The 26,995-nt window shown below is 38.6% G+C and overlaps 1 protein-coding gene across 2 annotated transcripts; it reads right to left on the bottom strand.

Annotated features, from left to right (window-relative positions):
• Positions 1-79: 79 nt before the first annotated feature.
• On the bottom strand, positions 80-25,102 carry rfx7a (regulatory factor X7a). 2 transcript variants are annotated; one of them, XM_026937750.3, is made up of 9 exons: positions 24,724-25,102; positions 18,682-18,715; positions 13,166-13,254; positions 12,858-12,983; positions 11,535-11,651; positions 9,196-9,280; positions 8,341-8,548; positions 6,558-6,862; positions 80-6,465 (listed from the first exon to the last, which is right to left on the bottom strand). In XM_026937750.3, exons 1-9 carry the CDS (start codon positions 24,846-24,848, stop codon positions 3,031-3,033), a joined length of 4,524 nt encoding a protein of 1,507 aa, XP_026793551.3. In that variant the 5' UTR covers positions 24,849-25,102; the 3' UTR covers positions 80-3,030. The 2 variants fall into 2 exon arrangements, with proteins under 2 accessions (XP_026793551.3, XP_026793552.3); XM_026937751.3 differs by having other exon boundaries at positions 12,858-12,980.
• Positions 25,103-26,995: the final 1,893 nt, after the last annotated feature.

The raw sequence follows: 26,995 nt of genomic DNA, 5'->3' as shown, positions 1-26,995 counted from the left end.
CGTTCATATCGAACTGTTCTTATATAAGCATTATTTTTTTCACACCGGGAGGGAAAAAAAAGCACAAAGCACTTTGTCATGATACTTTACAAAATGTTTATTAGTCACCTAAAATAAATCAGTGACCACTTTCAATGCAAAAAGAAAGAGAAGAAAAAAAAAACTTTCCAAATGTCATAGCAACTTTATGAAGCAAGTCTGATGTACAGGGTTTAACACCACAAAGGTAAAGATAATAGGTCTTAGATCACAGAATAATAACCACAGTTCTGGCCTATGATCATATAAACACTGGCTACATTGATAATAAAAAAAAAGAAGAAAGAAACGTCATACATATATTTTATAAAGATAAAGAGAAAAAAAAATCATAAAACAAACAAACCTTTTAAAAATGTACAGAGAAAAAGTAAGCAAAGAATTTCCCCCGTGTTATATTAACCACACTGGGATGATATTTTGGGTTTTATTCTGATCACTTTTTTTGATTTAATCTTTTAAGCTTGGGTTTTAAAAACTATTAGAGTAATATTTTGGAGTCTTTTTTTATTATCCTGAAGAAGAAAGTTAGTGTTACAGTAATAATGAACCTCTAAAGCTTTGACCAATTTAAGATGTTGGATTTCCAGATTCAAATCCCTGTCCATTACAGAAAAATATGTAACCTGACATAACATCTTTAATCATACACGGTGTTTTCTCATTGTTCTTAAAATACAGAGCATAAACAAACAATAAAAAAAAAAAACAAATAAAAAAAAATACAAAACTAAATACATAGGAACACATGCAGTTAGCTTTTTGTACATGAGGACTAATTCCTCAGGCAGGTTGCACATTTGCTGGTTTCTGATAAATACAAGTTTAACAGTTTAATAACCACAACGACGACAACAACTACAGCAACAACATTAAACAGTGCCTGTGATTTCTCACATACTAGTTGAATATATACAAAAGCTTAAAATCAGTGGATTATTAACAGTCTTCTGCACTGCTACATTTATATATTTTTTTTTTTTACAAATTATACCAGTAGTGTGATTTTTAAACATTCTTTTAGCAAAAGTTTCAGTGCTACATGACAGATCGCATGTTACAAATTACAAAAACAACTGAGTGCTTACAAAAATGCCCCAAAAACAAACAAACAAATGTTTCAAATTTTCGAATTATGATAAAAAAGGGTATAAAATTTCAAATAAAAAAAATCCCCTCAAATTCCAGAGATTTTCTTTGGTATGGAGGGACAGTAAGGCTGAGATGTATTATGGAAACCTCGTCACAAATTGATATTGTGTTTTTGCATCAGGCGCAAGAAAATTAGCAACATGCCAATTCTACAAAATCCACTGTATACTGTATAAAAACATTACGTTATTATTTGAGCCCAATAATTTTGTTAGCTATGACTTGCTCAAATTCTCAGCTTAAGTTCTAACCCATGACATAGTGGTACTTGTCCTGTGTTATTTAATATATTTCATCTGTAATAGTGCAAGGATAGTAACTAAACCAAAAAAATTAAGTCACGAGTTTTAACATTTAAAAATATTCAGCAAAGCATTGCACTTCTTACAATGACAAATCAATCTTTTTGATTGAAATGAATTTTTTTTTTTTTGCAAAACATTGAAGATGTAAGAAGGTTCATAAAAATGTAAAGTTTATGTATTCGATTACAAAAAAAGGGAACAAAAACTCCCACTAAACCAAAAAAGTGGCAGATCAACTGATTTAAAAATGCATAGATAGAAAAATCTATAGACTAATCAGATCCTGAATAAAATCTCTTACTGACATTTTTTAAATTCCTTTTAATCTTAAACAAGATCTAAATTTGGATTTGCTACTCAAGAGGGCTGTACTCTTTAACAATCAGGAATAAGTTAGTTATTAGTTTTAAAGGTTTTTGAAAAATATAGTGAGTGCACACACTAAAATGGACAACAGTCATGTTCATCATGCTCCGGTGTCTTTAAGAATATGCCCTTAACTTTTCTCTTAAACAACTGTCTTTCGTGCCTTCAAAAGGAAAAGGCAGCTTGGATTTCCGTAACACGTTTGCAAATACACAAACTGTGACTGTTAGTGCAAATATTCCAGCCTTTTAACGGTTGCTGTTAAAACCCTTCTGGTTATATGCATCATTTATTGAATTTAATCCCTCAGCTAGAACTTGGGGAACCCTGAGATAAAAATTAGGGAAAATTTAAAGTAATATACACGAATACAAAGAAATAATTCATTTACAATGACTAACAAGCCAATTATTACTACAAAGCCAATACTGTTCATCTTTGGACTTTAAAAGTCATTAAATTTTGCACTGTATATGTTTAAGTGCCAATTGCCATATTTAATGTTTTAATGTTTTTTATGTTAACATATATATGAAAGCTTTTCAATATATAAAAGACAGCAGGTATAATCTTCCCATATGTTATATTCCCACCCTTTAAGGTAATACATTTATTTATTCATTACTATCGTGTTATCAATTTACGCACCTGGAAGCACATATTTGCAAAGCTGAAAAAAATGACTGAATGTATCACAGTACATCAGACAGCTCGAAGTCTTAACAGAAGTTTGTTACACATTAAGAAGCAAGCGTAAAAAAAATGTTTTAATTTTATTTACACAAAGATACCTTGCCTGCAAGGTGTGCAGAAACATCCCTTGTTTTTTTGGTAAACTGTAAAAGTATTCAATTTGTAATTTCACAGAATTTCTTGGAAACAGTACAAACCATTTTCTTTGAGACACTAGAACACTGGTTAATTTCTCTTTCCGATATTTGAACATGTGTGGAGAGAAATTCAACATGTTTGAACAGAGGTGCACTGAACAATTTTGGAAAAAGAACCAGTATTCTGAGGGAAAGAAAAGGGATAATTTCTGTTCAACCCAGGAACTGAGCCCAGCAATTCGCTGCAACACTGCTTTGTGTAAACACTTTAGACAAATTCTGTTAAAACCCACTTACAGAAAAAAAAAAAAAAATTAGTTATCAAATCAAGCTACAGGTTAACCCAACATTTCCACTGTTGCCTGGTCCTTGCTCTCCAACCAGTCAAAGCCAGCAGAATTCACAGTCTCACTGCAAATCTGTTGGAAAATCGGGTCATTCTTTAGTTCCTCCAGTGTTGGTTCTTCATACTGGACTTGCTGCTGACTTGATGCTGGATCGAAGAGAAGGTTTGCATCTAAAGAGTTTAAATCATTCATGCTACTGGAGAGTTCAGAGGTCAGTTGCATATCACCAGGAAACTCTGAAACTCCAGCACCAAGTTCGGTTGCCTGGCCTGGAAGCTGTGACACAGTGTTCAAGTTGTCTTCATCTAACAGGTCTTTATCAGTGGTATTGAAAAGGAAAGACTGCTGGTGCTGATGCTGCTGGAGGTCTTGCTGTGGTGGAACCATCAAGGCCTGATTTTGCTGCTCTTCAGACAGCTGCTTCTTCTCTTCTGAGACTAACTGCCCTTGGGCCTCCCTTGCTGAGAAGCTTATTTGCTCCCCTCCATTGTTCTTCATGAGGTAAGCAGGCTTTGTAAATTTGTAAGCTGAGGAGCCAGGCGAAATCATAGCCTGGTGATTGGCACCGGCAGGGAAACCAGAAGCAGCGGTCGTTTCCAGGATTTGTGAGAGGTTCATGCGAGCAGTGTAACTGGATGGCATATTGTTCATGCCAAGTCCACGTACCACATTGTCTCCATCACCATCCATCTTGTTGAGCAGGACACTGGTAATGTTTTTAGTGTTACTTGTCTGCCCACCAGCTTGCATGGGCAAAACTTCTGTCTGCATCATCACATTAAGTGGCACAGATTGACTCCTCTGCACCATGCTGCTAACGCTAGTATTTGCTTGAGTATTAGCAAAGATATTCAGCACCTCTGGTGTCACTTGTGAATTAAAAGGAGAGACCACATAACGGCGGACATTGGGGTTTGGGGTTCCACTCAGGTTGCGCTGCCTGACTGCTGGACTGACACTGCGGCAGCGGAATGATCCAGAGGAGGAAGTGCTGGTTTTGTTATCAAGAGGGGCTGGAACAGCAAATCCCTCCTGTTTATTAAGGTTTACCATGCTAGCCACCTGCTGCTGGACTGGCGAAATAGGTGTCAAGCGACTTATGTGCATGTCATGGTGCCTGACTGGTGATGGATATGTCTGGCCAGGAATAGCAAAAGCATGAGGTTTCCTGAACTGGTTATCCACCAGATTCTGATAGTTGGGCAGAATACTAATTCCACTATTGGAATTACTACTACTGCTGTTGTAGTTATTATTCATCCAGTCCAGCTTAGCTTTATCTGGGTGGGTGGCCATTGGTCTTTGCATGGGCTTGACAGGACTGGACGAGATAGTGCTGCCATCATGGTAACTTGTGATGCTGGAGTTGATCGGAGTGAAGGCAAATGGGTTCCTACACTCAACAGGACTGGGCGGAACACCACTACTGCAGTTTGAGTGTGGTGTTCCAATTGGGGTTTGGCAGCTGCTTCCCAGAGCACTGTCAACAGGGGTGGTGGGGGCAAAATGTGAGCAGGGGCTCTCACGGGTCAATCCCTGCCCCATTCCTATCATCTCTGCACCTTGGGTAGGGGTGTGGATAGGTGTGCTGCTAGTGTTGGCCAAGTTGTAGCAAGAAGTGCTGGCCTGGTGACTGGATATCATGTTGTTCTGCAAGGCAGCCTGTTGACTTTGCAGGGCCATATCCTCACAGCCATCAAAGCTTTGCATGGAACTGTTCATCTTCATCTGCTCCTCCATCTGAACTAATTCCTCTACGATACTGTCCTGAGTCATGTCATCATCATTAAATGGAAAGTAACCCACATGGGGCTGAGATGAGACATGTTCCACCATATCAGTAGTCATCTGCACCAGCTGGCCTGTGGCAGTAGGTCGAGTCATCACAGGAGGCTCCATAACAGAACTGGACATTTGCTTGTTTATTACTGTCCCCTGCTGAGAATAAATTTGTTGCTGATTCGCATCTTGCTGCTCATTATTCCGAAGCACAGCATTCAGTTCACAAACTGCAGAGGAGCTGGACTGATCCGAACCTACCTGCATGAATTGGGTATTTTTGTTTGCATGCTGCTGTAGCAATGCCTGACCTGGGGCGCTAACAGTGCGAGTAACTATTGGCTTGCTGTTCATATTGGATAGAGACCCTTCCCACTGGCCTTGGGAAACACTTTGTGGTCTGTTAAAGGTCTGAAAGCTTGTATTCCTGACCTGACAATCCTGGCAAGGGGCACTCACAGCTGTGGTACCAGTAGTGATATTTTTTACATTAGACGAGGACACTTCCCATTGTCCCTGCAAGATGCTTTGGGAACTGCTGACAGCCTGGAAGCCAGTATTTCCAACTGGACTATCAGAGAATGCAAGGATACGAGTAGGAGCACTGGAACTAAGTTTCACCATAACTTTTCCTGCAGCTGAAGAAAGTTCACTTTCTGGTTCAACAGGAATGTCTGACCTGGAAACACTCTTCATTGCAATTTTCATAGCCAATTTTGCATCTTCATTTCCCTCAGAAATGTAAATCTTTTTGACAGGTGTCAGACTTGAATCTGGGTGTAAACCTTGTCTTTTGCGAGGGCATGGAGATGCCAGCTCTGCATCCTTGGGTGGTGTCATAAATGCGCTATTACTTGTTGTTGGAGCACTACTGGAACTCTGATTGGCTATGTCCTGATACAAAGTGCTTTCAATGGGATTATTATTGCTGCCAGCAGCCAAATTGCCTCCATCAGGGAGCATAAGACCATTAAATTTGTTCCCTGATTGCCTGTCCAATTCTGCAGAGATTTTAGCTAGAGGTGTAGGCACACTTGCAGCTCTGGGTTTGAGTGCTCCTTCTACTTGCACACCCCCACCAGTTGTCCCACCTTGAGCTTCTCTAGCTCGCGCTACAGCATCAGCAACATCCAAATTGATATTGACCGCTGGTGTTGTGGTTGTTTGTCCTGGCATTGATAATGTCGGCATTGCAGCAATGGAGCCACTACGGACACGCGTAACAGGTTGGAGGTCATCACCACGGCTGGTTATTCCAGCAGAGGCAGGCCTAGCTGTGGTGGCAGCAGTGCTGGTGGTGCTGGTGCTGGGCCCCAGAGATATGGCCGTCATTTTCACAATGTTGACAGAGCTGTCCTTGGGTGATGGTATGACAGTTTTGATGGAACTTTTGGTGATAAGGAGCGCAGGAGGTGAACGTAGCGTGATTGCGCTAGTTGTAGCTGGTTTAGGCAGGATTTGGGCGTAGCGATGGCGAGCGGGACGATCACCAACGGGACTTGCAGGGACATTCTGAGGGGTCTTTGGACATCGGTTCACAGGCTGCACCGATTGGGTGACCACCTGAAAATTGACAGGGAGCACCTTGCTTTCTGCTGTTGCCACAGGAACTGGGCTGGGAGACATCAACTGTCTGCTTCTTTGAACCTGAAGAACAAAACAGAGTGAACATTAGCTCTGTAATGTGACTCCTTTGTAAGTCTACGCATTTGACTTCCTATACAAATTGAAATAGTTACCGTAACTGGGCTAGGAACTGTGGCTACCACGATGCCGATGGTGGGCTGCGGTGAAAGTAGGGCAGGGCTTCCACATGGGATCCCTGTGCTTGCACAAGGAGTAGTGACCCCTTCTGCCCTCCTGCCCTGAGCTTCAGGAGGAAGTGGGGAGTGAAGTTTTTGTTCCTGCTGCTTCTTCTGGATCTTTCTCTGGAGCTGCTGCTTGGCGTCGATGGAAGGGGATGTCAGCGTTTTGACCTGAGGCTGGAATGAGTGGGCATCAGTTGTGGGCATGAACGCAGACGACTGAACAGACATTGGGGCCCCTGAGGACAACAATAAAAATAATACAACAACAATAATAAAAAAGAAATTGCATGCTTAATATTTAAGATCATATAATATTTAAAATCATATAATGGGGAAGAAGCAACTATTTCCAAGAGCAATTGCTATTTGAGAACCCCCGTCCTGCAAATTGTGGTGTTTTCCGTGCTCTAATACAAACACTTAAACTCAGGAAGGGCTGTTAATTAGCTGATTTGTTGAATCAAGTGTGCTGGACAGGGGATTCTCCATGACCACGGTTGGGAATCTGTGCAACAGACATTATCACAAAGAAGTTTTTCAAAAATCTGAATGTACACTTTATGGCCAAAAATTTGTGGATGCCTGACCATGACACCTATATGTGGTTCTTCCCCAAACTCTTACCACAATGTTGGCTGCACATGATTGTGTAGAATGTGTATGTATGCTGTAGCATTACGATCTGCATTCAGTGGAACTAAGGGACCCAAACCTGTTCCAGCATGAGCACAAAATGAGGTACGTAAAGACATGGTTTGCCATTGTTTGTGTGGAAGAAATCTAGTGGTCTGCACAGACTCCTGACCTTAAGCCCACTGAACACCTTTGGGTTGAATTGGAATGCCGACTGCACGCCAGGCCTCCTCACCTGAAATCAGTGCCCAACTTCACTAATATTCTTGTGGCTGAATGAACACAAATCCCCACAGCAACATTTTAAAATCTAGTGTAAAGCCTCCCCAGAAAAGTGAAGGATGTTACAAAGGGGAGCCAACTCCATATTAATGTTCAAAAAGTACATATGGGTGTCATCTTCAGGTGTCCAAATACATTTGGCCATTTAGTATACATTTAGATTCCTAATAAGCAAGCCAGAGGTGACCGTAGCAAGCAAAAACCTTGAGAAGAACCAGACTCAAATGGGAACCCATCCTCTTTGTTATATGTGTTATAATTTAGTTATTATAGTTATAAGCCTAATTGACTGGTCACTTAAATGTGTTTAATGTTAAACCTATTCTAAAGCTCAAGAATGTTTGTATCTTTTGACATAGCATACCTGGTTTGGGTTCTGTGGGTTGAAAGTTCACACCTTGCACATGTTAGAAATAAAAATTGTAATGATTCCAATAAATTAATAAAATGGTACATATTTGAATAGTTGGAATCTGTGAGGATTGGTGACGAGAACCCTTTTGCAAAGAATATTTTTATTTGTTTTTCATGAACACCAAGCCCTTCTATATAATGAGAAAACTAATGCTGGGATTTGCCTTGTCCTCTTCCTGAAGTAATCTGCAAAATCAGCCTCTAAAATCCAGAGTTTGTAATCATGGGTAATTTAAATGTCAGTGTATTGATTGTAAAATAATTATGAAAAAACACAGATGCATGACAACCCTATAGACTGGAATTGTGTTTCAGCCTGATTCCATACCAACAGGAGGAGATATTGTATAAAGGTAAATCTCAGTCTTAGACAAGTGCTCTGTACCTGAAGGGGATCCTGTCATCACGGTGAGAGCAGCGACAGACTTGGTGCTGATGTAGTGGCTGTTAAGCAGGAAGCGTGCCAGGTCCTCCACACTGACAAACTGACGACTCAGCACTTTCTGAGCCCACTCGCACACCAGATCACAGGCGGCAGAGCGAATCTCATCCTCCCCGCTGGAGTTCTGCCCGGTAGGTTCAAACCCCTCACACTGCCACATGTGAGAGAGACAGAGAAAGAGAGAGAGAGAGACAAGAGAACATGGACATGAATTTGACGGCATCATGAAGGAGAAATATAGAAACTGTTTTACAGCCTTTAGATATGTTGATTACCATACTCGTATTTTTCTGCAAATAATCTTGTTGTGTGTATTCCTTTGTACATTTTATATACCTTGCCGTTCTGTTTATCTGCTTACTCTGCAATTTACTACTATACTAGTACCTATACTCTGTGCAATTACAAAGTTGAATCTAATCTAATCTAATATTGCTTTGCTGGACTAATCTTAGCTTCTTTACAGTAAACAAGTGAATAAGTAGCTTAGTGGTTAGCATTGTTGTCTCCTATCTCCAGGGTTGGGGGTTTGAATCCTGCATCCACCCTGTGTGTGTGTGTGGAGTTTGCATGTTCTTCCCATGTGCTTTGGGGGTTTCACTTTATGTGTGATTGGCATTTCCAAATTGACTGTAGTATGTATGTATGTGTGTGTGTGATTGTGCCCTGCGATGGGTTGGCACCCTGTCCAGGGTGTCCACCGCCTTCCCAGGGATAGGCTCAAGGCTCCCCTGTGACCCTGTATAGGATAAGCAGTATGGAAATGGATGGATGCATCCCATGCACAAAAAAACATACCCCATCTCCTGTTTTGTGTACATCCAGATTTGGAAGAGACGGCATGTGAATGAAAGGCTTCTTTCTCAGGCCACTATAGCAATATGTGAGCAGGTGTTAAGGTAAAATTTGTCAAAATGTTCTCTACATAAATGTAGAGCAGGAGTTCTCAGTTATGGTTCTAAACATTCACTGCATGATTTACATGAGACAACAAGAAAGGTTTATTTCAAGTTGGCCTTAAAGAGCACAACATTATAATGCTCAAAAATACAATGACAGACTGATAGGGTTAATCACTGCTCATTGATAATTATATGGAATGCAGAAGTTTGCATCCCCCTTTGTTTTTAGGTAGAAAATTATTATTGTATTATTAGTGCTCTATTGAAACAATACAGCCTAAATTTTACTGCAACAGAGTATTCATTAGCAAGCTCAGATGTTTACATTTCCACTGACCTGCTCTATTTGAATGTGATGGATTTAGGCAGCTAATAACAAACATCTGTTGTGTTTTGTCTTTTTTTAGGGCCTAAAATGTTCAAACAGGCTCAGATTGAGTGAGCGGTTGAGTTAAACCCCTGTGCAAACACTGCTAAAATGAAATTTTTCTAAATTTGTGCAAAAAATTAGGAAGAACATGGCGAGTAAGTCACAGTCCTGCCTTCATGTTTTCTGCTGGCTGCGAAGACCAAGGCTTAGGAATTCACAGGTCACATGTAAAGAAATGCTGTAAAGCAAATATGCATTCAAAAATAATGAAATTAAACATTTCTACATAAAAAAGCACAATAAAAAAGCTCAGGTGCACTTTGTACATTTTTTAGCTGCTAAGATTTACTCAGCATCTTGGAAAACCTGCCACAATTCTTCTGGAGCCTCTGACTGTAAAACTTCTTCAGAATCTGTATTTGCAGGTAAATCCTGACAGACTTCATGAGGTTTTTTTTGTCTAAAAAGGGATATAACTTTCTTTTCTGACATACAAAAATCCTGTAACATTCACTGCCTCAGACTTTTGCACAGTACTGTAAATAAAATTGACACAAAGTGAATGTAACCGCTACCAAAAGCGAATGCATGTTTTTCACGTCCCATGTCCTTTCCCCTTCAGTGAATTTGCATTTCTGCCGGGTGAATTTTATTCACCTTTGCTCTGACCGCTGCTTTAGCCAAAAAAGCAGAAATCTATAGTTTTCAGGTTTCTCCCGTATCGCAGGAGCACCATAAAAGCTTCACTGGACTTTTGTTGATTTTTTTTTTCTAAACACCATAAACATCTACAATTTCACTGTCTATGTTATACCTTTAAGGAATGTAAGATTGATGTTAAATGATTATTACTTTATTACAATTTTTTAAAAAAGGTTTTAAGGTTCAGAGTTAATTTATTGTTAAGTAATTAATTTATAGTTGCTTTTTAAAAGTTTTTTTTAAGATGCCAGGTTGATTCATTATTATATTTTTAAATGAAAATTTTAAAAGTTTGGTTAATTTATTATTAATTTATTAATTTATAATTACTTTTTAAGGCTTCAGTGTTAACTTTTCATTAATTTGTAACAACGTTTTTAAGGTTCAATGGTAATGTTAAAGTGAAAGTTTCTTCCATATCACCAAAGCAACATAAATGTTGTCTCTTACATGATGTGGACAGCCTCACTAGGCTTTTGTTGCTGTTTTTTCTAAATACTTTCCATCACATTGACAATTTCATCATCTGTCCTACTTTATGTTACTCCTGTAGGGGGTGTAACTCTGTGTGGTACCCGGAAATAGAAAAACGCGGAATGAAATAGTGGAAGTGTGTGAGCGCCTCACAGAAAGTAAAGGTCAAAATGTCCTGTGTTGGTATGAAGATGGGTTTGATTTCGTAATGGGGGGTTGAAGGGGATTGCTAAGTGTATTAGATTTCCGTTACTGTGACAACCGTCATCAACAAACTAGCGTTATTTTGGAAGAGCACCACTGAAGAAATATAAATAGTCTGTATTCAAGTATACACTTTTAACCCTGGCTTTAACCCCCACAAATCTGTTCACTGCTGTTCTAACGAGTACGAAAATGCATAATGACAACCCAGGACCTGTAATGGTTCCTTTGTTGGGGTTTTTAGGAAGAATGTATAAATAATCTATGAAATGCCCACGACCGCCGTGTGTGAAAGAGGAGCTGCAGTGGAGAACACTTCCTGAAGGTCAGGCACATTCCTGCTGCCACTCGGTTCTTCTGTCCGACAGCAGCACGTCAACGCTTTATTCGATTTTCCTGATCTATATTTAGGAGGTGCATGAACTACAACAACAGATGTCTGACAGTTCAAACGGATCGTAACAAACAGTTTCAGAGAAGGATATTTGGATTTTCCCCTCATGCCGAGCCGGCGCGCCTTCATGTTGGGAAAAACATTCTTCATGATCTTTCCGAAGTCGGCGGCACTGAGCGCGTGATAGCCCAGATTGTCACAGTAGCTCCTGAAAAATACAGAGCAAGACACTTAGTTTATATTTAACATACAGATATATAAAGTGAATATTAAAACATCTTAATCTGGATCAAAATTAAACCCACCAACAAATATGACTTCTTGTCTAACTCTCTCAACTATATAAAGATTAAAAAGCAATACATATGTTTGGAACCCTGATTAATTACTAATTTATAGAGTCATTAAGTTTGTTTCTCTGAATAAACAGAAAGGCAGTACTCATCATCACGTTATGTGTGTCTCATATTTTCTCTTTCCAGAACCATGACGATATAATATCAGTATTGTGATAAATAATATCATTATACATGTTTCTGTATTGTGAGGTTTCTGTATCTTATGTATTTTTTTTTTTTAGATAACAATTTCAAACCCTAGAAGCAGCTCATTTGATGTCTTCAGTTTTCTATTGTTTAGAATTTTTAAAATCGTAAAATGTTAAATTTTTACGGATAAAAAATCTCCTTTTCAGTGTTAATTTATTTTTACTTAATTAATTATATCTGTATAATTATATCTACATATATTTATATCTATAATTATATCTTTAAAGCTTTTTTAGGGTTCAGTGATCATTTTTCTTATTAATTTATAACTAATAAAGTTTCAGTGTTTATTATTAATTTATAACTCATAACTCACTGCTAATCTAATTTATAACTCATTTCACATTTGATTTATTATTCATCCAACTAATTATAACTCATTTTCAAGATTTTAAGATTCAGTGTTTATTACTAAATTATAACTAATTACTTAAAGTTTTTTTTCACAGCTTCAGTGTTAATTTATACCACATTTATAAAGTTTTTAAAGGGTCGGTGTTAATTTAGTATTAACTTATAATTACTATACCTTTTTTAAATGTTATTTTTTTTTAAAGGTTTTATGGTTCAGTGTTAATTTTTTGGTCAAACTCCTAATTCATTTGTAACTTTTTTAAATTCAGTCTTAATTTTATTGTTAATTGATTAATTTTCAACTACCTCTAAGGTTTTTCAAGGTTCAGGTTTAAATTATTACTACTTCATTATTAATTTCTAATAAATATTTAAAGTTTTTTTAAGCTTCATTTGTTAATTTATAACAAATTTTTAACATATTGTAACTAAATACTAATATTCTTTACTGTTGTTGTGTATTCTAGAAATGTATTTAAATATCATGGTGATATCTTGACTCATAAACTCACTTGTACTCATCGAAGACTTCCTGTTTGGGGAGCGAGGTGTCTGCGTGCTCCTCCAGGTGATTCCGTATCCAGCTGAACGCGTGCATCTGCTGCATACGGCTCGAAGACACGCAGCTTTGCTCACTGCTGGAGATACAACATAATCGCTGTTTTACTTTTTTTGTAGTTTTAACTAACAGACATCATGTCTCCACACACCTGCATCATGTATTACAGCTCGGGCTGCACCCACGGGCTGCCTTTTATTAAGACCTAAGAGTCTAGACCTGAGTCACAATGTTAAAATGTACAATTTTAAAAACACTCACATTTTGTCGCTGCCGCTGCTGCTGGGGCCCGAGGGCAGCCTGAGGTAGAGGTAAAGTTTCTCAATGTCTGTAAACCTCTCCACATCTTGCTGCAAAAGGACAGGAAACGAAGAGAGGGAAAAAAGAACAAGGACATGAACCCTAAGAGGTCTATACCTACTTACTTTCTGTTTAACAGTCAGTGAAAATGCTCCTATTTCTAGATATGTGTCATTTTCTATAATATTTTTTAGCACAAACAAGGGCTATGGGACTATAGCACATGTGTTTGTATCAAAAAACAAAAAAAGATAAAATCTTTAAAATCAAACAGCAAATAAACAAAAGTCAAAAAACTATTTGGAGTAATAATCATAGATGAATAGATGAATTGTATGTGCTGGACTTTGCTCAGTTTCGTCAGTTTCCACGTTCCTGAAAAGATCGTCTGTCATCCACACACGCTAATTAATTTGCTCAGTGTAAACCATTCTACTGTCAATCAGTTCAAACCTCAGGAGATGTGAGTAGTGCAGCAGGTGGTGGGATTCAGAACAAGCAGCGTGTGCTATAGTTAAAGCATAAAGGTGTGTCACAACAACAACATCAAGCGTGCTGTGTTTAAACTTAGATCCATACCAAGTAAAAACTTTTGTTTTGCCAAACAGGTATTTTTTTGTCATTTTGTGGTTGTTGAAACTACTTTTCCACTGTAAAAACTACGAAAAAACAAGCAGAGTTTAATGCCAACAGCATCGACGGGGATGCTTTTGCCACCAGCAAGTCTAGTGCTTCTGGTTACTAATTCCCCTTAAAATGTTCTTCAAACCGGAAGGAAGCTATTGAAGAAAAACTATTTCTGACGTTTGACCTTGCTGTGATCTTCACCCTGTTGGGATCGATTCCAAAATCTAATAAGTTCATCTGATAGTTACGATGATAATTCCATATAAATGCTACAAACATTCAACCACTTGTTCTTGAGATATCAGATATCAGATATCATTCTAACAAGAATCTCGGATGAGACACATAGACGGATGGACAACCTGAAAACATAATGCCTCCACTACCTAAAGAACTGTGTGTTGTGGTCAGGTGAGACCACTCACAGTGTACTCCTCTGTCCCTGGAGTGTTTTAAGGAGTAGGTGGGAGCAGATCTTCATGATCACCGACACCTTTGCCAGCATCCTTCTCTCTGCCACCATCTCCGCTGTGTCTAGCTTATAATATACTAATATTTAATATTGGTATATCAATATCAGTATCATTTATAATAAACCATAATCAAAAACTTCTCTATCAGATTTCAAGAGCATTATTAATTCTATTAATTCTATCAATTAATTTGGATGTTATAATCCAAAACATGGTTGCCTCTGCCATGAGGTTAAGACTTAGCTTTAAATAATGATGCATCCAAATCAACACAGGGACAAAATCAGCAATGAGCATCTCGATCTCTGGATTTAACGCCTACTGAGAACCTGTAGTGTGAACTGAAGATAACGTCCACATGCACAAAACTAAGAATATGAAGGAACTTGAAGAAACCTTGGAGGTTTGTGAAAAGAAATTGTAAAAGAAGTTTTTTCCATTTATACACATTCCTTTAGAAGGTTTGCCAATTGCATTGATGGTTATTGTACTGCGTGTTTTCCAATTTAGCAAGATAGTTTTCTTGGCAGCGGTCAGCACAACATATAATGATTTCAGATTTGAAAGATTAACTTCAAAAGGAGTGATGGAGATATACAGTACATATTATATGCACTCAGTGATTTATTTCTAAAAGCACTGTATGGCTAGGCACAACCAGAGGGCATGGATTTAGGTTTCTGGTGCATTCTCTGTGCAGTGCATGCAAATGTTTGTGTCTGTTAATCCCATTACGTGCATTTTATGCACAGGATGAAGGATCTTCAAAGGTTATTCATGACAGAGTGGACCAAAATCCTCTACGAAGCTCTCCAATGATGTTAGATATTATAGGAAGAGACTCTTTGCTGTTACTCTCTGTAGAGAAAGCTTCACCAAATATTTATAGTAAGGGTATCAATTATTTTGCAGAAAAAACACACTACTTATGGAAACCTTTATTGTCTGAACCTGTTTTTCTATATGTTTGAGATATAATGTATATAAATATAATGTATATATTGATACCAAAATATCAAGAATGAACAAAGAATTAACAAAGTTAATGTAGATAAAAAGCCCCCAAAATCCTGTCTTCATAACACATACACACACACACACACACACACACAGCCAGAGAATTCAGCCTAAGGAAATGACCTGTTATCCCTCTTTATCTCTCTCTCTCTCTCTCTCTCTCTCTCTCTCACACACACACACACACACACACACGCACACACAGACACTTCCTCAGAGGTTTGTAGTGGCATTAAAAATGTAGAAGCCATCTCTACATCTTCGTCCTCTCCCTCGACTTTACTCCTCTTCAAAGGGAATCTGAAAGATGGCAGGGTGCAGCAGAGCTGATTTAAATTCTGTCTGAGTAAAAGGTAGTGTGCGCGCACACACACACACACACACACACACACACACACACACACACGAGTCTGTCTCTCTCTCGAGGCATTTCTCTACAGCACAAGCAGATGCTGACACACACTCCCACCCCTCAACTCACTACAATAAAGACCTGCTGTTATTGAAGGTCTAAAGAATAAAACAGCACACAGGTTTTCACTACTTACAAAAACGTTTAGTATTCATTGACCTTAACATGAAGAGAAGGTAATAATGCTGATATTTCAGGGATTTAAAGCTTGTCTAGGTCAGAAGGTGGATACATCATGCTTAAACATGAGATAATTTTCATTGTGCCCAAAAAGCCTTTTGATTTTGTGAATATACGTTAATTAAATTAAATGTACTTCATTTTATGTGACTTCTAAAAAAACTACTTTTTCCACCTCCATGTTGAAGTATCATTCTAAAACACGACATCTAATGAATACAAACTGCTTTTAATCAACTTTCTTTTTAAGTTTTCCAAAAGCAACAACAAGATATCTAAAACCATCTAAGCCATGAAACTCAGTCCTCCTGTGGGAATTTTATTGCTGTCCGAAAATGAGAGTTTTATCACTGATCAATATCAATAGGGCTTGTGACTTTATATTAAAAATATTTACTAATTTACAAAATCGAGTTTATTGGTGTGCAAAAAAGATTCGAAAGGTTTTTGAAATTCACTCACTAAGTGTAATAGAGGAAACCTTTGCTATTAATACTCAAAAACTGTTTATAATAGTACATAAATATGCACTTTGAGTCACAGCTCTAGTTTGTGGACATTGCATCATATTGCGGTATGTTGGCCCCTCTATTTACGTTGATATGGCAGCACACTAAAGCTTCGTGTTAATTTTTATCAGATGCACACAATCACATGCTGAATGAACCCATCTTGCAAGTGCGTAGTTAACAGCAAGTATAAACCTGCTATAACTGGCCCTGTGCATGCATCTCTGTTTATCCTGCTGTGATCCTATCCTATTGATGAGAATGATGTGTTTAAAGGTACACTAGTCTATTTTTTTATTTCTTACTTGTACAAATAACCTGTAAAAAATGATAGTTTGAGCCATGGCCTCATCACAAGTGTATTATGGGACTGGAGAAACCCGTTTAAAAACTGACTTATGGTCCAGAGTGCTTGTTTGTGTTTGGATGGGTCTCCTGTCAGTCATTTGGTAGACACTCCCCAACTCCTCTTCACTCCGAACGCCCCCCAACACACACACACACACACACACACACACACACACACACACACTACACCCCAGCCCTCGACCTCAGTCTGCAACCGGTAAGTGCTCAGCACAGCCAGATAATTCTCCCGTAAGCAACAAACCATTCTGCAAAAAATATTCTTTTGAGATCGGTATGATGAAAATTTGGCATCATGGTGATGGAGGATTCATGATTCAGTTTCAAGTATCAGGAGCACATTTCATGCAAATGAAAGCGACCTGTTTGTATGTAACAGGGTCTGAATCCGAATCTTCTGAACTCAAAGCTCCTCATTCTTCTCTCTGGTCGTTGTAATTAGTGTGGTGATTCATCTCGTCATTTCTATTTGTCTCTACATTAAGGGCTGATAGATACTGAAAGCCTAAATTTATCTACCGCTGACCTCATATAGCTGTAGTGGGGGGTAAAAAATAAATAAAAATGGCCTCTGGATGCAGACGTCTCGGAGCCAAACATGCTGCCTATTTTTGTAGGAGGTAGGCAAAGATGCGACGATAAACACACACTCACACAAACACAGACGCGCACACACACACACACATTCACATACAGAGTTTTTCCATTAGACACTGCAGTGAAATACCTACGATCCTACATTTTCACCTTTGCCTAATGAGTGGCACCATAACTAAGCACAGGTGCTGAATTTGGTTTTAACCTTCTTGCCAAGGAACCAAAAGAACCAAACAGGGTGATGTGGGTGGAGCCAGAAATGGTATAGACCACTGATTGGTCCAGACGATAGTCACAGGATCATTCTGATAATGTTTCTGGTTAAAACAGCAGAGTAGTGATGTAGAGCAATTAACTGTTTCTGATTTGTATTTATTTACCTACAGAAATGTTTTGTTGTTTATGACATTTAACTTTATTTTGTGATTTGAGAAGTTGTGCGGGAAGCAGTCGATGCCCGTGTCGTCCCATAGTTAAAAGAAAAGCACCAATATAAACGACTGGTGGTTTCATCCTTCTGCCAAGTGACTCATCGCCACTTATGGGTGAAAATCAGACTTGATAAACGCTCCCTATGTGTACTGCGTCACTGGCGAGTTATGAGTTTTGAGCCATGACTCACTCACTTCATTCATTTGATACGTTTAGTGTTTAGTGGGAATTTAGTGGGAATAGTGAATATAGTGGGAATTTAAACATTTGGTTAAGGCAAATTTGTTTATTCTCACCACAAGCAGTCGTTCAGGTCATTTTAAAATTCATTCATGCTTTACAACGTTGTTTCTCCCCTTTTTCTACTGTAGACTTGATACGCTTCAGGTGCTTGTGTGTTGTTTATCATCTCAATGCTCATTGGTTACAGTGAATTAGGGGGAATAGCGGCACTCTGTGTTATGTAATTGTTACCCGAGTGCAAATACTGCTGAATATAATCGCACTGAAAAACAACATTTTGATCGCAATTTTAATTTTATGTTCTATTTGTAAAGCCCTTCACTGTATCAAGGTTCTTACCCTTTTTGCACATTTAATTTGCAAACTTTACACACTTTCTATGTTGTCTTGCAAAATTGAAAGGTTAACTAGGAAGCTGCATTAGTGAGAAAGGATGTTCAAGATGACAATTTTACCATCTCTGCATCATGTCTTACTTTGACAAAACAGCCATATTATTTCACAACCTTTACTGAATTTCTGCACATTCCCAAACCATATCTCCATACCCTGAGTCTGCGATTATTGAGCTGTAATATATTGAGAAGCAGTAAATAAAGAATAAATCACCAAAAAACTCACCAAAATGCTGTCCACCTTCGATTGTACGGATTTGCTGGAAAAAAAGAGGGAAAGAAAAAGTTTATTAGTAATGACGCAAGCGTAACAGGAGAAACACTTAAAGCCGTCTTTATTAATAAACCGGTGGTATGTGAAATATGCTCCCAGCTGCCAATCTAGCCCTGGCCGTGTCACGCCGATATATAATCACAGGAACACATGCTGGAGCAGAAAAAGAGCCGCAAAGCAGCAAGACCCCAGCAGTCATACAGGACGAGGCTGGAACCGGTATAAACTAGTTTACAATCTATATACAGGTGTGGAACGCCACATGGTTTAATATGGACTTGTGGTTATATAAGACAGGTGGAGAATGAGGAGTCTATACAGTGTGTATATAGTTTATTTAGTCTGGCGATGTGGTTTATGAGTCACAACATTTTCTGGCCCGGTTTGAGTGGGAAAGAAAACAAAAAGCCTTTACACTTCGTTCACACTAGCAAGCTTTAATCGCTCATATTGCTTGTAGTTGACTTTTTTAGTTCCGATGAGAAATGGTAGTAGCCAAGAGGTATAGTCTATAGCCCGCTATATCATTTATACACATCACTTTTGTTTAGTTAAATGTTACACAAGCTAACTACACTAGCTAGTTACGCTCACCAGAAGCACCAACAATCTCTTCTACTTCCTTCCAAGCTTCATTTTTCTTTGTAAATGTCTTTATACACATTTACTGAGAGGCTGTTTATGATAGGATAAGTTTTTCTTCCATTTTTGTGTGTCAAGCCAAAACTGGGAACTAATTGCAGGTAAAGCTATAAACAGAAAGCCGAAGAAACGTCAAACCAGACATGCCATAGGATTGGTCTGAGGAATCATTTGAGCTAATCGTTTGGATTTGTTGCTTTATAGTATAATATATAATTTGCATAGAATTGAGAAAATCTGCATTCAAATGTTGCTTATCACTTTGTTGCTTTAAGATGTCACTGAAGCTGTGGCTCTGGGTCGTGTACGTAAGTAAACTGTCAGAAATAAAGGTACCAAACTGGACTTTTCCTTGCTGCTGGGGCGATGTCATCAACGGTACATCTTTTGTAACTTTTATTGCGCATATTAACACCTTTAAAAATAATCTAAGGTACGTAATTGGACCTTAAGGAGCACCGAAGAAACTGTGAAGCTTTTTTTAATATAATTAAAGGTACTTTCCCACATATAAGTCAGATACTAAAGGTCCAAAAAGTCCTCTTGACAGTACTAACCCAGCGACAAGGAAAAGTACAGTTTGGTATGTTTGTTTCTAAGAGTGTACAAAATGAACAGTCATCTGTCGCTTTGTTACTTGCTAGTGACAAAAACTATATGAAATCAGTGCAGGGTAAATCCTCGTGAATTAGAAAATCTAAATAAATGTTTGTGACTTTATATTTGTAAATGTATTTGTAGAAACAAGTCAACATGGACAGTTAATCATACTGTTGTCTTTTCTTATCTGAAATGAGAAGTGAACAATTTAATGAGCCGTTACAGACAGGAAGTCCAGACGTAGACCTACGACACTTAAGCGACAGGTTTTCCACAATGACTGCTCTGTGGAGTGTCCTTATCAAGGAGGGTCACTTTCTTAGGGAATAATTTCCCTCTTCCTGAACAACAGAGTGAGGTCATATCTAATCTGAAGCATAGCCTACAGCCTTCAGAAGTGGACAAATCAGCAGCAAGGGGACACAGGACAAACGGATTCTGCATCCGGGAAATCAGTTATACAGGAGGATCGGTCGACTCCTGCTTGCTTATTAGTTTCTATTCTCTACTTGCAAGTAAGTGCTCAATCAAAAAGCATCTTTCTGTGCTGGACACACAATAACGTTGCGATTGTCCAACAACAGGGCTGTGGCCACAGGGGTATTATAGGAGTGTTGCTCTTTGATCATATGCAAAAATGACCGTTTGACTAGTTTCTTCAGTGTAGAAGTCCCTGAGTTCATGGACAGAGGAGAGCAGCAGGTCGGCGACAAAACTACGGTTGTTACTTGCCACGCCCTTGCCCATGACATGTGACCACTCTGTGAGGAGTTCGTTTTGGTTTATGGCTCCCTTCAGTATGCGTCTTTGTTAATAGCATCCCTTCGTTTTTCCCCCCATCGTTATTAGATATATATATATATATATATATATATATATATATATTTTGGAATACAACCAGTATTAAGTCTATTCAATATTTACATTATTTGCATCTTTTCCCAGCTTAAATAAAGATTTCACCTCCTTAAAACACACTTAAAACTACAAGCATATGACCTGAAGGTATTACACATTCACTTATACTGCGTATTTTAAAAGTATTTCTCACCTTTTCTTGTAACGGTGGTTCTCACAAAAACAGCAATGCTGCTGATGTGGTTCATTTTCATAACACTTTGAAGTTAATTACCCTCATTATGTCAGCATCGCCCCCATCCTCTATTTCAGCCTCACTCCCCCTTATACGCCAATAAACAAAGCCTCATGCGCAGCATTTACATACGCAGACCTTATTATATCTCTCCTGAAGGATGTGCCATTTTGTACACTAAATACATGAAAAATACATAATAACTACAAAAAATAAAATACAGCAGTTTAACTGTAATGCAGTTACTTTGAGATGCTTTTAATACAATTACTAAAAAGGAATGAAATTTAAAAAAGACAAAGAAAGACAAAGAACAAAAAAGTTTTTAAAAAAATGTAAAGCATTTAAAACTTAACGAAAGCAAAATATAATAGCAAAAAAAAAAGAACAAAATAGATCAAAGAAAGAAAGAAACTTAACAGACTTGAAAAAGAAAATAGAAACTTACAAAAGAAAGAAAGAAAGAAAGAAAGCAGTTAAAATCAGTGTCTGAGCTGTGAAAGATGGAGGAGTTCAAAACGGTCCGCATAGAGGTGTGTAGAGGTGCGTAGAGATGTGTGCAGATGTGTAGAGGTGCGTAGAGGTGAGTAGAAGTGTGTAGAGGTGAGTAGAAGTGTGTAGAGGTGCGTAAAGATGTGTAGAGGTGCATAGAGCTATATAGAGAAGTGTGGAAGTGCGTAGAGATGCATAGAGGTGTTTAGAGGTGTGTAGAGATGCATAATGGTGTGTGGAGGTGCTTAGAGATTTGTGTAGATGTGTAGAGGTGCGTGGAGGTGTTTATTGATGTGTAGAGGTGCGTAGAGTTGAATAGAGATGCATACAGCTGTGTAGAGGTGTGTAGAGGTGTGTAGAGAGGTGTAGCGGTGCATAGAGGTGTGTAGAGATGTGTAGAGGTGATTTGGCACGCTGCCTTGTCTTTTCCAGCAAGCTTTTCAGGACCGTAAAGACTGCGCCGAATGCCCCCTCATTCCCCGACACACGGGGCAGACGTGCCAGCGCGCCAAATGTGGAGCAGGGCTATCAATTAACACTGGGGTTTTAGCTGACCTTTAACTGCCCCCTGCACGGGGCCAAAAATTCCACTCGGCTACTGTAGGGTCTTTCAAAAGTTACAATCATATTTTATATAAAAATTATAATAATTGAAATATCAAAAAGGCAACAAAAAATTAAGTTATAAAACAGAGTCATTACTGCAGGCATCACAGAATATTAGAGGAAATAAATCTATAAAATACTGCATTAATACACCACAGTACACAATACACAGAACATATTCCTCCTGTAAGACAGAGAATAAATATCCATTTCATTTTACATGCTGAGTCTCAATTTCAATATTCGGAAAAAAAAACCCATAATGTTTATTTCTGTTTACACTTTCCATAAATGTAGTATTTTCTGAGTATAAATTACAGTAATGTGCCGTGTTGTGATCCTGACGTAACAGAGTGAATGGACGCTGAGTGTGTGTTCTCCTGTAAGCATTACATAGCTGTACACAGGCAACGTGTCTCGACATGTAAAATCAGAGCTGCTGCTGCTCGTGATGGGGTGGAGGCTGCAAAAATAACTACACCCACGTTTCCAGTGCACAGTAAGAAAAAAAAAAATCTGACGACTGCTGGTCTGTTTAAACAACCGCCAAAATCATCACTGAGGCCCCGCCCACACGTATGCAAATATTTTTATAAACATTTTTCTCTATGTGTTTTGGCCTCCTGAAAAGGTTCCCAATGACTAATCACTCATCACCATTGTAAAAGAGAGAATAAATATTCATTTGATTGTACATGCCAAGTCTCAGTTTCAATTTCTCTCTGTTCCCAACGACCAATCACTCATCACCATTGTTCCCAACAACCAATCACTCAACGCTATTGTTTCCAAAGATGAATCACTGATCATCATTGTTCCCAGTGACCAATCACTGATCACCATTGTTCCCAACGACCAATCATTGCTCACCATTGTTCTCAACAACCAATCACTCATCACTATTGTTCCCAGTGACCAATCACTGATCACCACTGCTCCCAATGACCAATCACTGATCACCACTGTTCCCAACGACCAATCACTGATCATCATTGTTCCCAACGACCAATCACTGATCATCATTGTTCCCAGTGACCAATCACTGATCACCACTGATCACCACTGTTCCCAACGACCAATCACTGATCACCATTGTTCCCAACGACCAATCACTGATCATCATTGTTCCCAGTGACCAATCACTGATCATCATTGTTTCCAGTGACCAATAACTGGTCACCATTGTTCCCAACGACCAATCACTGCTCACCACTGTTCCCAACAACCAATCACTCAACACTATTGTTCCCAACGTCCAATCACTGATCACTACTGTTCACAACAACCAATCACTCATCACCGTTCCTTCCAACTACCAACCACTCCTCACCACCGGTTCTCAAAGACTAATCACTGATCACTATTGTTTCTCAACAACCAATCACTCATTCAATTCAATTCAATTCATTTTTATTTGTATAGCGCTTTTTTACAAAGGTCATTGTCTCAAAGCAGCTTTACAAAAAACAAAAGTAAAGTGAAGTGTGTGTGTGTGACGTCTCTGATGAGCAAGCAGGGCATCACCACTGTTTTCAACAACCAATCACTCATCACCATTGCTCCCAATGATGAATCACTGATCACTCTTGTTCCCAATGATCAGTCACTCATCACCATTGTTGCTGATCACTATTGTTCCCATTAACCAAAAAAATGCCCACAAAGGTGGGGAAATTTTAAAACTCCCTTTTCATAGTTTTTGTGTGTAATGTAGGTCAAATGTATGTGTCTGAAAATGCAGACATCGCAGCGTGAACCTGCACACACTCATAAGGTGTTATAAATGTGTTATGAATGTGTATTTGACAGAACAGTTTATGACATGCTATCTCTTACGCGACTGGCATGCTCCTGTTCGCGTTGTTACATTTTCGCTTGTACTGAGATATTTTCGAAGATGCCGTTTGTGTGGATGATTTTTTTTTTTTTTTAGAAAACGCAGGGGTAAAATCTCTGTTTATCTGTGGACGCTGTACAACTACAACACACTTACACAATTCAATAAAATTCATCAACTGAAAAACAAAAACAAGCAAATCGTATATTTTCCCCCCAAACTATCTACTATTACATTACCTCTTATTTCTTATTTTTCTTTGATATAACTCTCTCCTATTCTAATCTAGTACAAGTGTCTTTAAGAAAATCTTCCTTTTTTCCAAGTAACACGTTTTGTTATGCAAATGAGCGTGACGAATCAATAAATATGCAAATCGTTTTTCGACGTCATCTGGCGCCTTCTAGCGACTTTGTGAGCGTGCAAACAAGAGCACGACGCAATCATATGAACACACACACACACACACACACACACACACACCTTCATTAACTAGGACAGGTAATAACCCTTAGCAGCACGTGCATGACAGGTGACACAGTCATGCAACAAAATTAGTCTCTAATCCTCATGAAGCATGTTTGAATGAAATGAGATTAGTTAGTTAGTTAGTTAGTTGGTTGGTTAGTTAGTTAGTTGGTTAGTTAGTGAGAGAGACAGGTTTAAGCATACACCAGGTGAGTTTAAGGAACACTCTGACCCTCAGGAAGCCAGGTGCACTCACCAGATGGAGTTCTTGATCTTCAGCTGCAGTGCACTGCTCTCTGCTCCCTGCAGTGCTGTGGGAAGCAGAGACCCGGGCTGAGGCTGCTGTCCCTGGGGCTGCTGCTCATCAGCCATCACGGGCATGAGATTCAGGACGGAGGATGAAGAAGAAGAAGAGGAGGAGGAGGAGGAGGAGGAAGGAGGGAGAGATCTAACAAGCAGGCCACGACCTGAACCACAAAAAAAAAAATAAAACCCGAATATTTACATCACGGTCCTGTTGGTGAAACTGCCCTCTCCTCTGAACTCCTGCTCCCGACAACCAAACGCGTCCGATTCATGATTCCAGCGCGGATTTTCCTCCAGTGTGGCTTTTAAAAGCAGCACGCATGCGTTCAGAGGACGGAATCAACTTCACTACCACGCACTTCTCCGACCAGGAATGAGTCGATTCTCAATGAAGAATCGATTCTCCGAGTCCTGGCGTTCAGAACGGAGAGTCGATTCCAAAGTTTTGGAGTCGATTCTACACAGCACTGAGGAGTTCTCAGACTCAATTCAGTTCAAGTGACCAGTCAAACAGACTTACACACTAGAGGAACTCAGTAAGAACTACAGAGTGTCCCAAAAGTCTCCAAACACAGGGGAAATTAACACTTTTGAGCAAAATTTTTCACACTTAGTTTATATTATATATGTATATTTTTTTCAGATTGGCTTTGACAAAAGTAGAACATATTGAAATCATTCTCATGGCTGGATCAGGAAGCTGTCGCAAGGTTGCGATGGACTTTAACAGGAAACATGGCGAGCACATCACACACACGACACTGTCACCAAACTTATTAACAAATTCAAAGAGACTGGAAGAGTTGCAGACCAACTGAGAAGTGAACGTCCATGAACATCTACTGATGAAGACACAACCGACGTGGTGCAGCAAAAACAGTCCCCTGTGTATGGAGACACTTTTGGGATATGTTGTAGAATAAATAATAATAATAATAATAATAATAATAATAATAATAATAATAATAATACATTGTAGACCCATTGGCTATGCTTTATGAACACCTGGTGGTACCTGAACCCTATTTTGGTTAAAAAAAAAATAATAATAATACAAGTATGTACCTTTTCTTGTCACTATATCATACCTTTAATATATATCCTTTACTGAAAACATGCATAAAAGATACTAAAGTAATAAAATGGTGTACACACAGCAACAAGGAAAGGTAGAGATTAGTACCCCTTTTTCTGAGAGTGTAGAAAATTAATACTGCAGTCACTGTCAGGAGGAAGTCGAGGCACCGCCAGGCTGCTACAAGGCCCTGACCCCTACCTGCTCTGAGGCACCGTATCACGGCTGACCCTGTGCTCTCACCTGGACTCCTAACAAGCTGGGATATGTGAAGAGAAGAATTTCACTGTACTGTAATATATATGTCACAAAGGTTTTCTATGCTATTCTATTCTATTCTACAAAGGTGACAAAGGTCAAAGATTATTTATGTAAATATTGCACAGTGTAAATATATGTAATGTCTCTGGTAGTTCTGTGTTTTGTTTTATGTAGCACCTTGGTCCTAGAGGAGCGTTGTTTCATTTCACTGTGTACTAACTAGCTGTATATGGTTGAAATGACAATAAAGCCACTTGACTTGATATACAGTGGGCCTTTACTACTTGAACATTGCATTACAGGCTATAAATATTCCCCTACATGATTCATATCAAGGCTACTGAGATAAATAAGACCTGAAACCCACTATTCCGAAATCCTAATACTGCAGGGATTTGGTCTGCAATTCTGACTCAAATGTCCCCCATATGTTTCCATCAACACCATAAACATGAGTCTGTAATGAAAAATTTGTGACAATAATCTATTTTCTGATAAAACAATATAAGCTCTAGAGCATATTAAGGTTAACAAGCCGAAGAGGTTGACAGTCAGGTACTATGACAGAACAAAGTTATTATTATATTCTCACAATCACTGCTAGATTGAAGTCTATTACATTCGGTTTGGTTATTTAAAAACAGCGATCAACACAAGCACCACATAATGATAACAGATAATCGTTGAATGTTGCCTTTTATATCTTGTGTGTGTGCTTACATTAATTATCTTACTTACTAATTATCTCTAATATACTAATTGTCTGGTGACTAAAATATTTAATTAATAATGGATATTTTGTTTACAGGTAGAAGTAATTTACCAACGCTTCAATACCTACAGGTGATGCATTATTAAATAACCGTATAATTTAATAAATAATATA

This window comes from Pangasianodon hypophthalmus, chromosome 25 (genome assembly GCF_027358585.1).
Source record: "Pangasianodon hypophthalmus isolate fPanHyp1 chromosome 25, fPanHyp1.pri, whole genome shotgun sequence".
NCBI classification, from domain to species: Eukaryota; Metazoa; Chordata; class Actinopteri; order Siluriformes; family Pangasiidae; genus Pangasianodon; species Pangasianodon hypophthalmus.
Note: the sequence above shows the minus strand (reverse complement) of the source record. Positions and strands in the feature narration are given on the sequence as shown.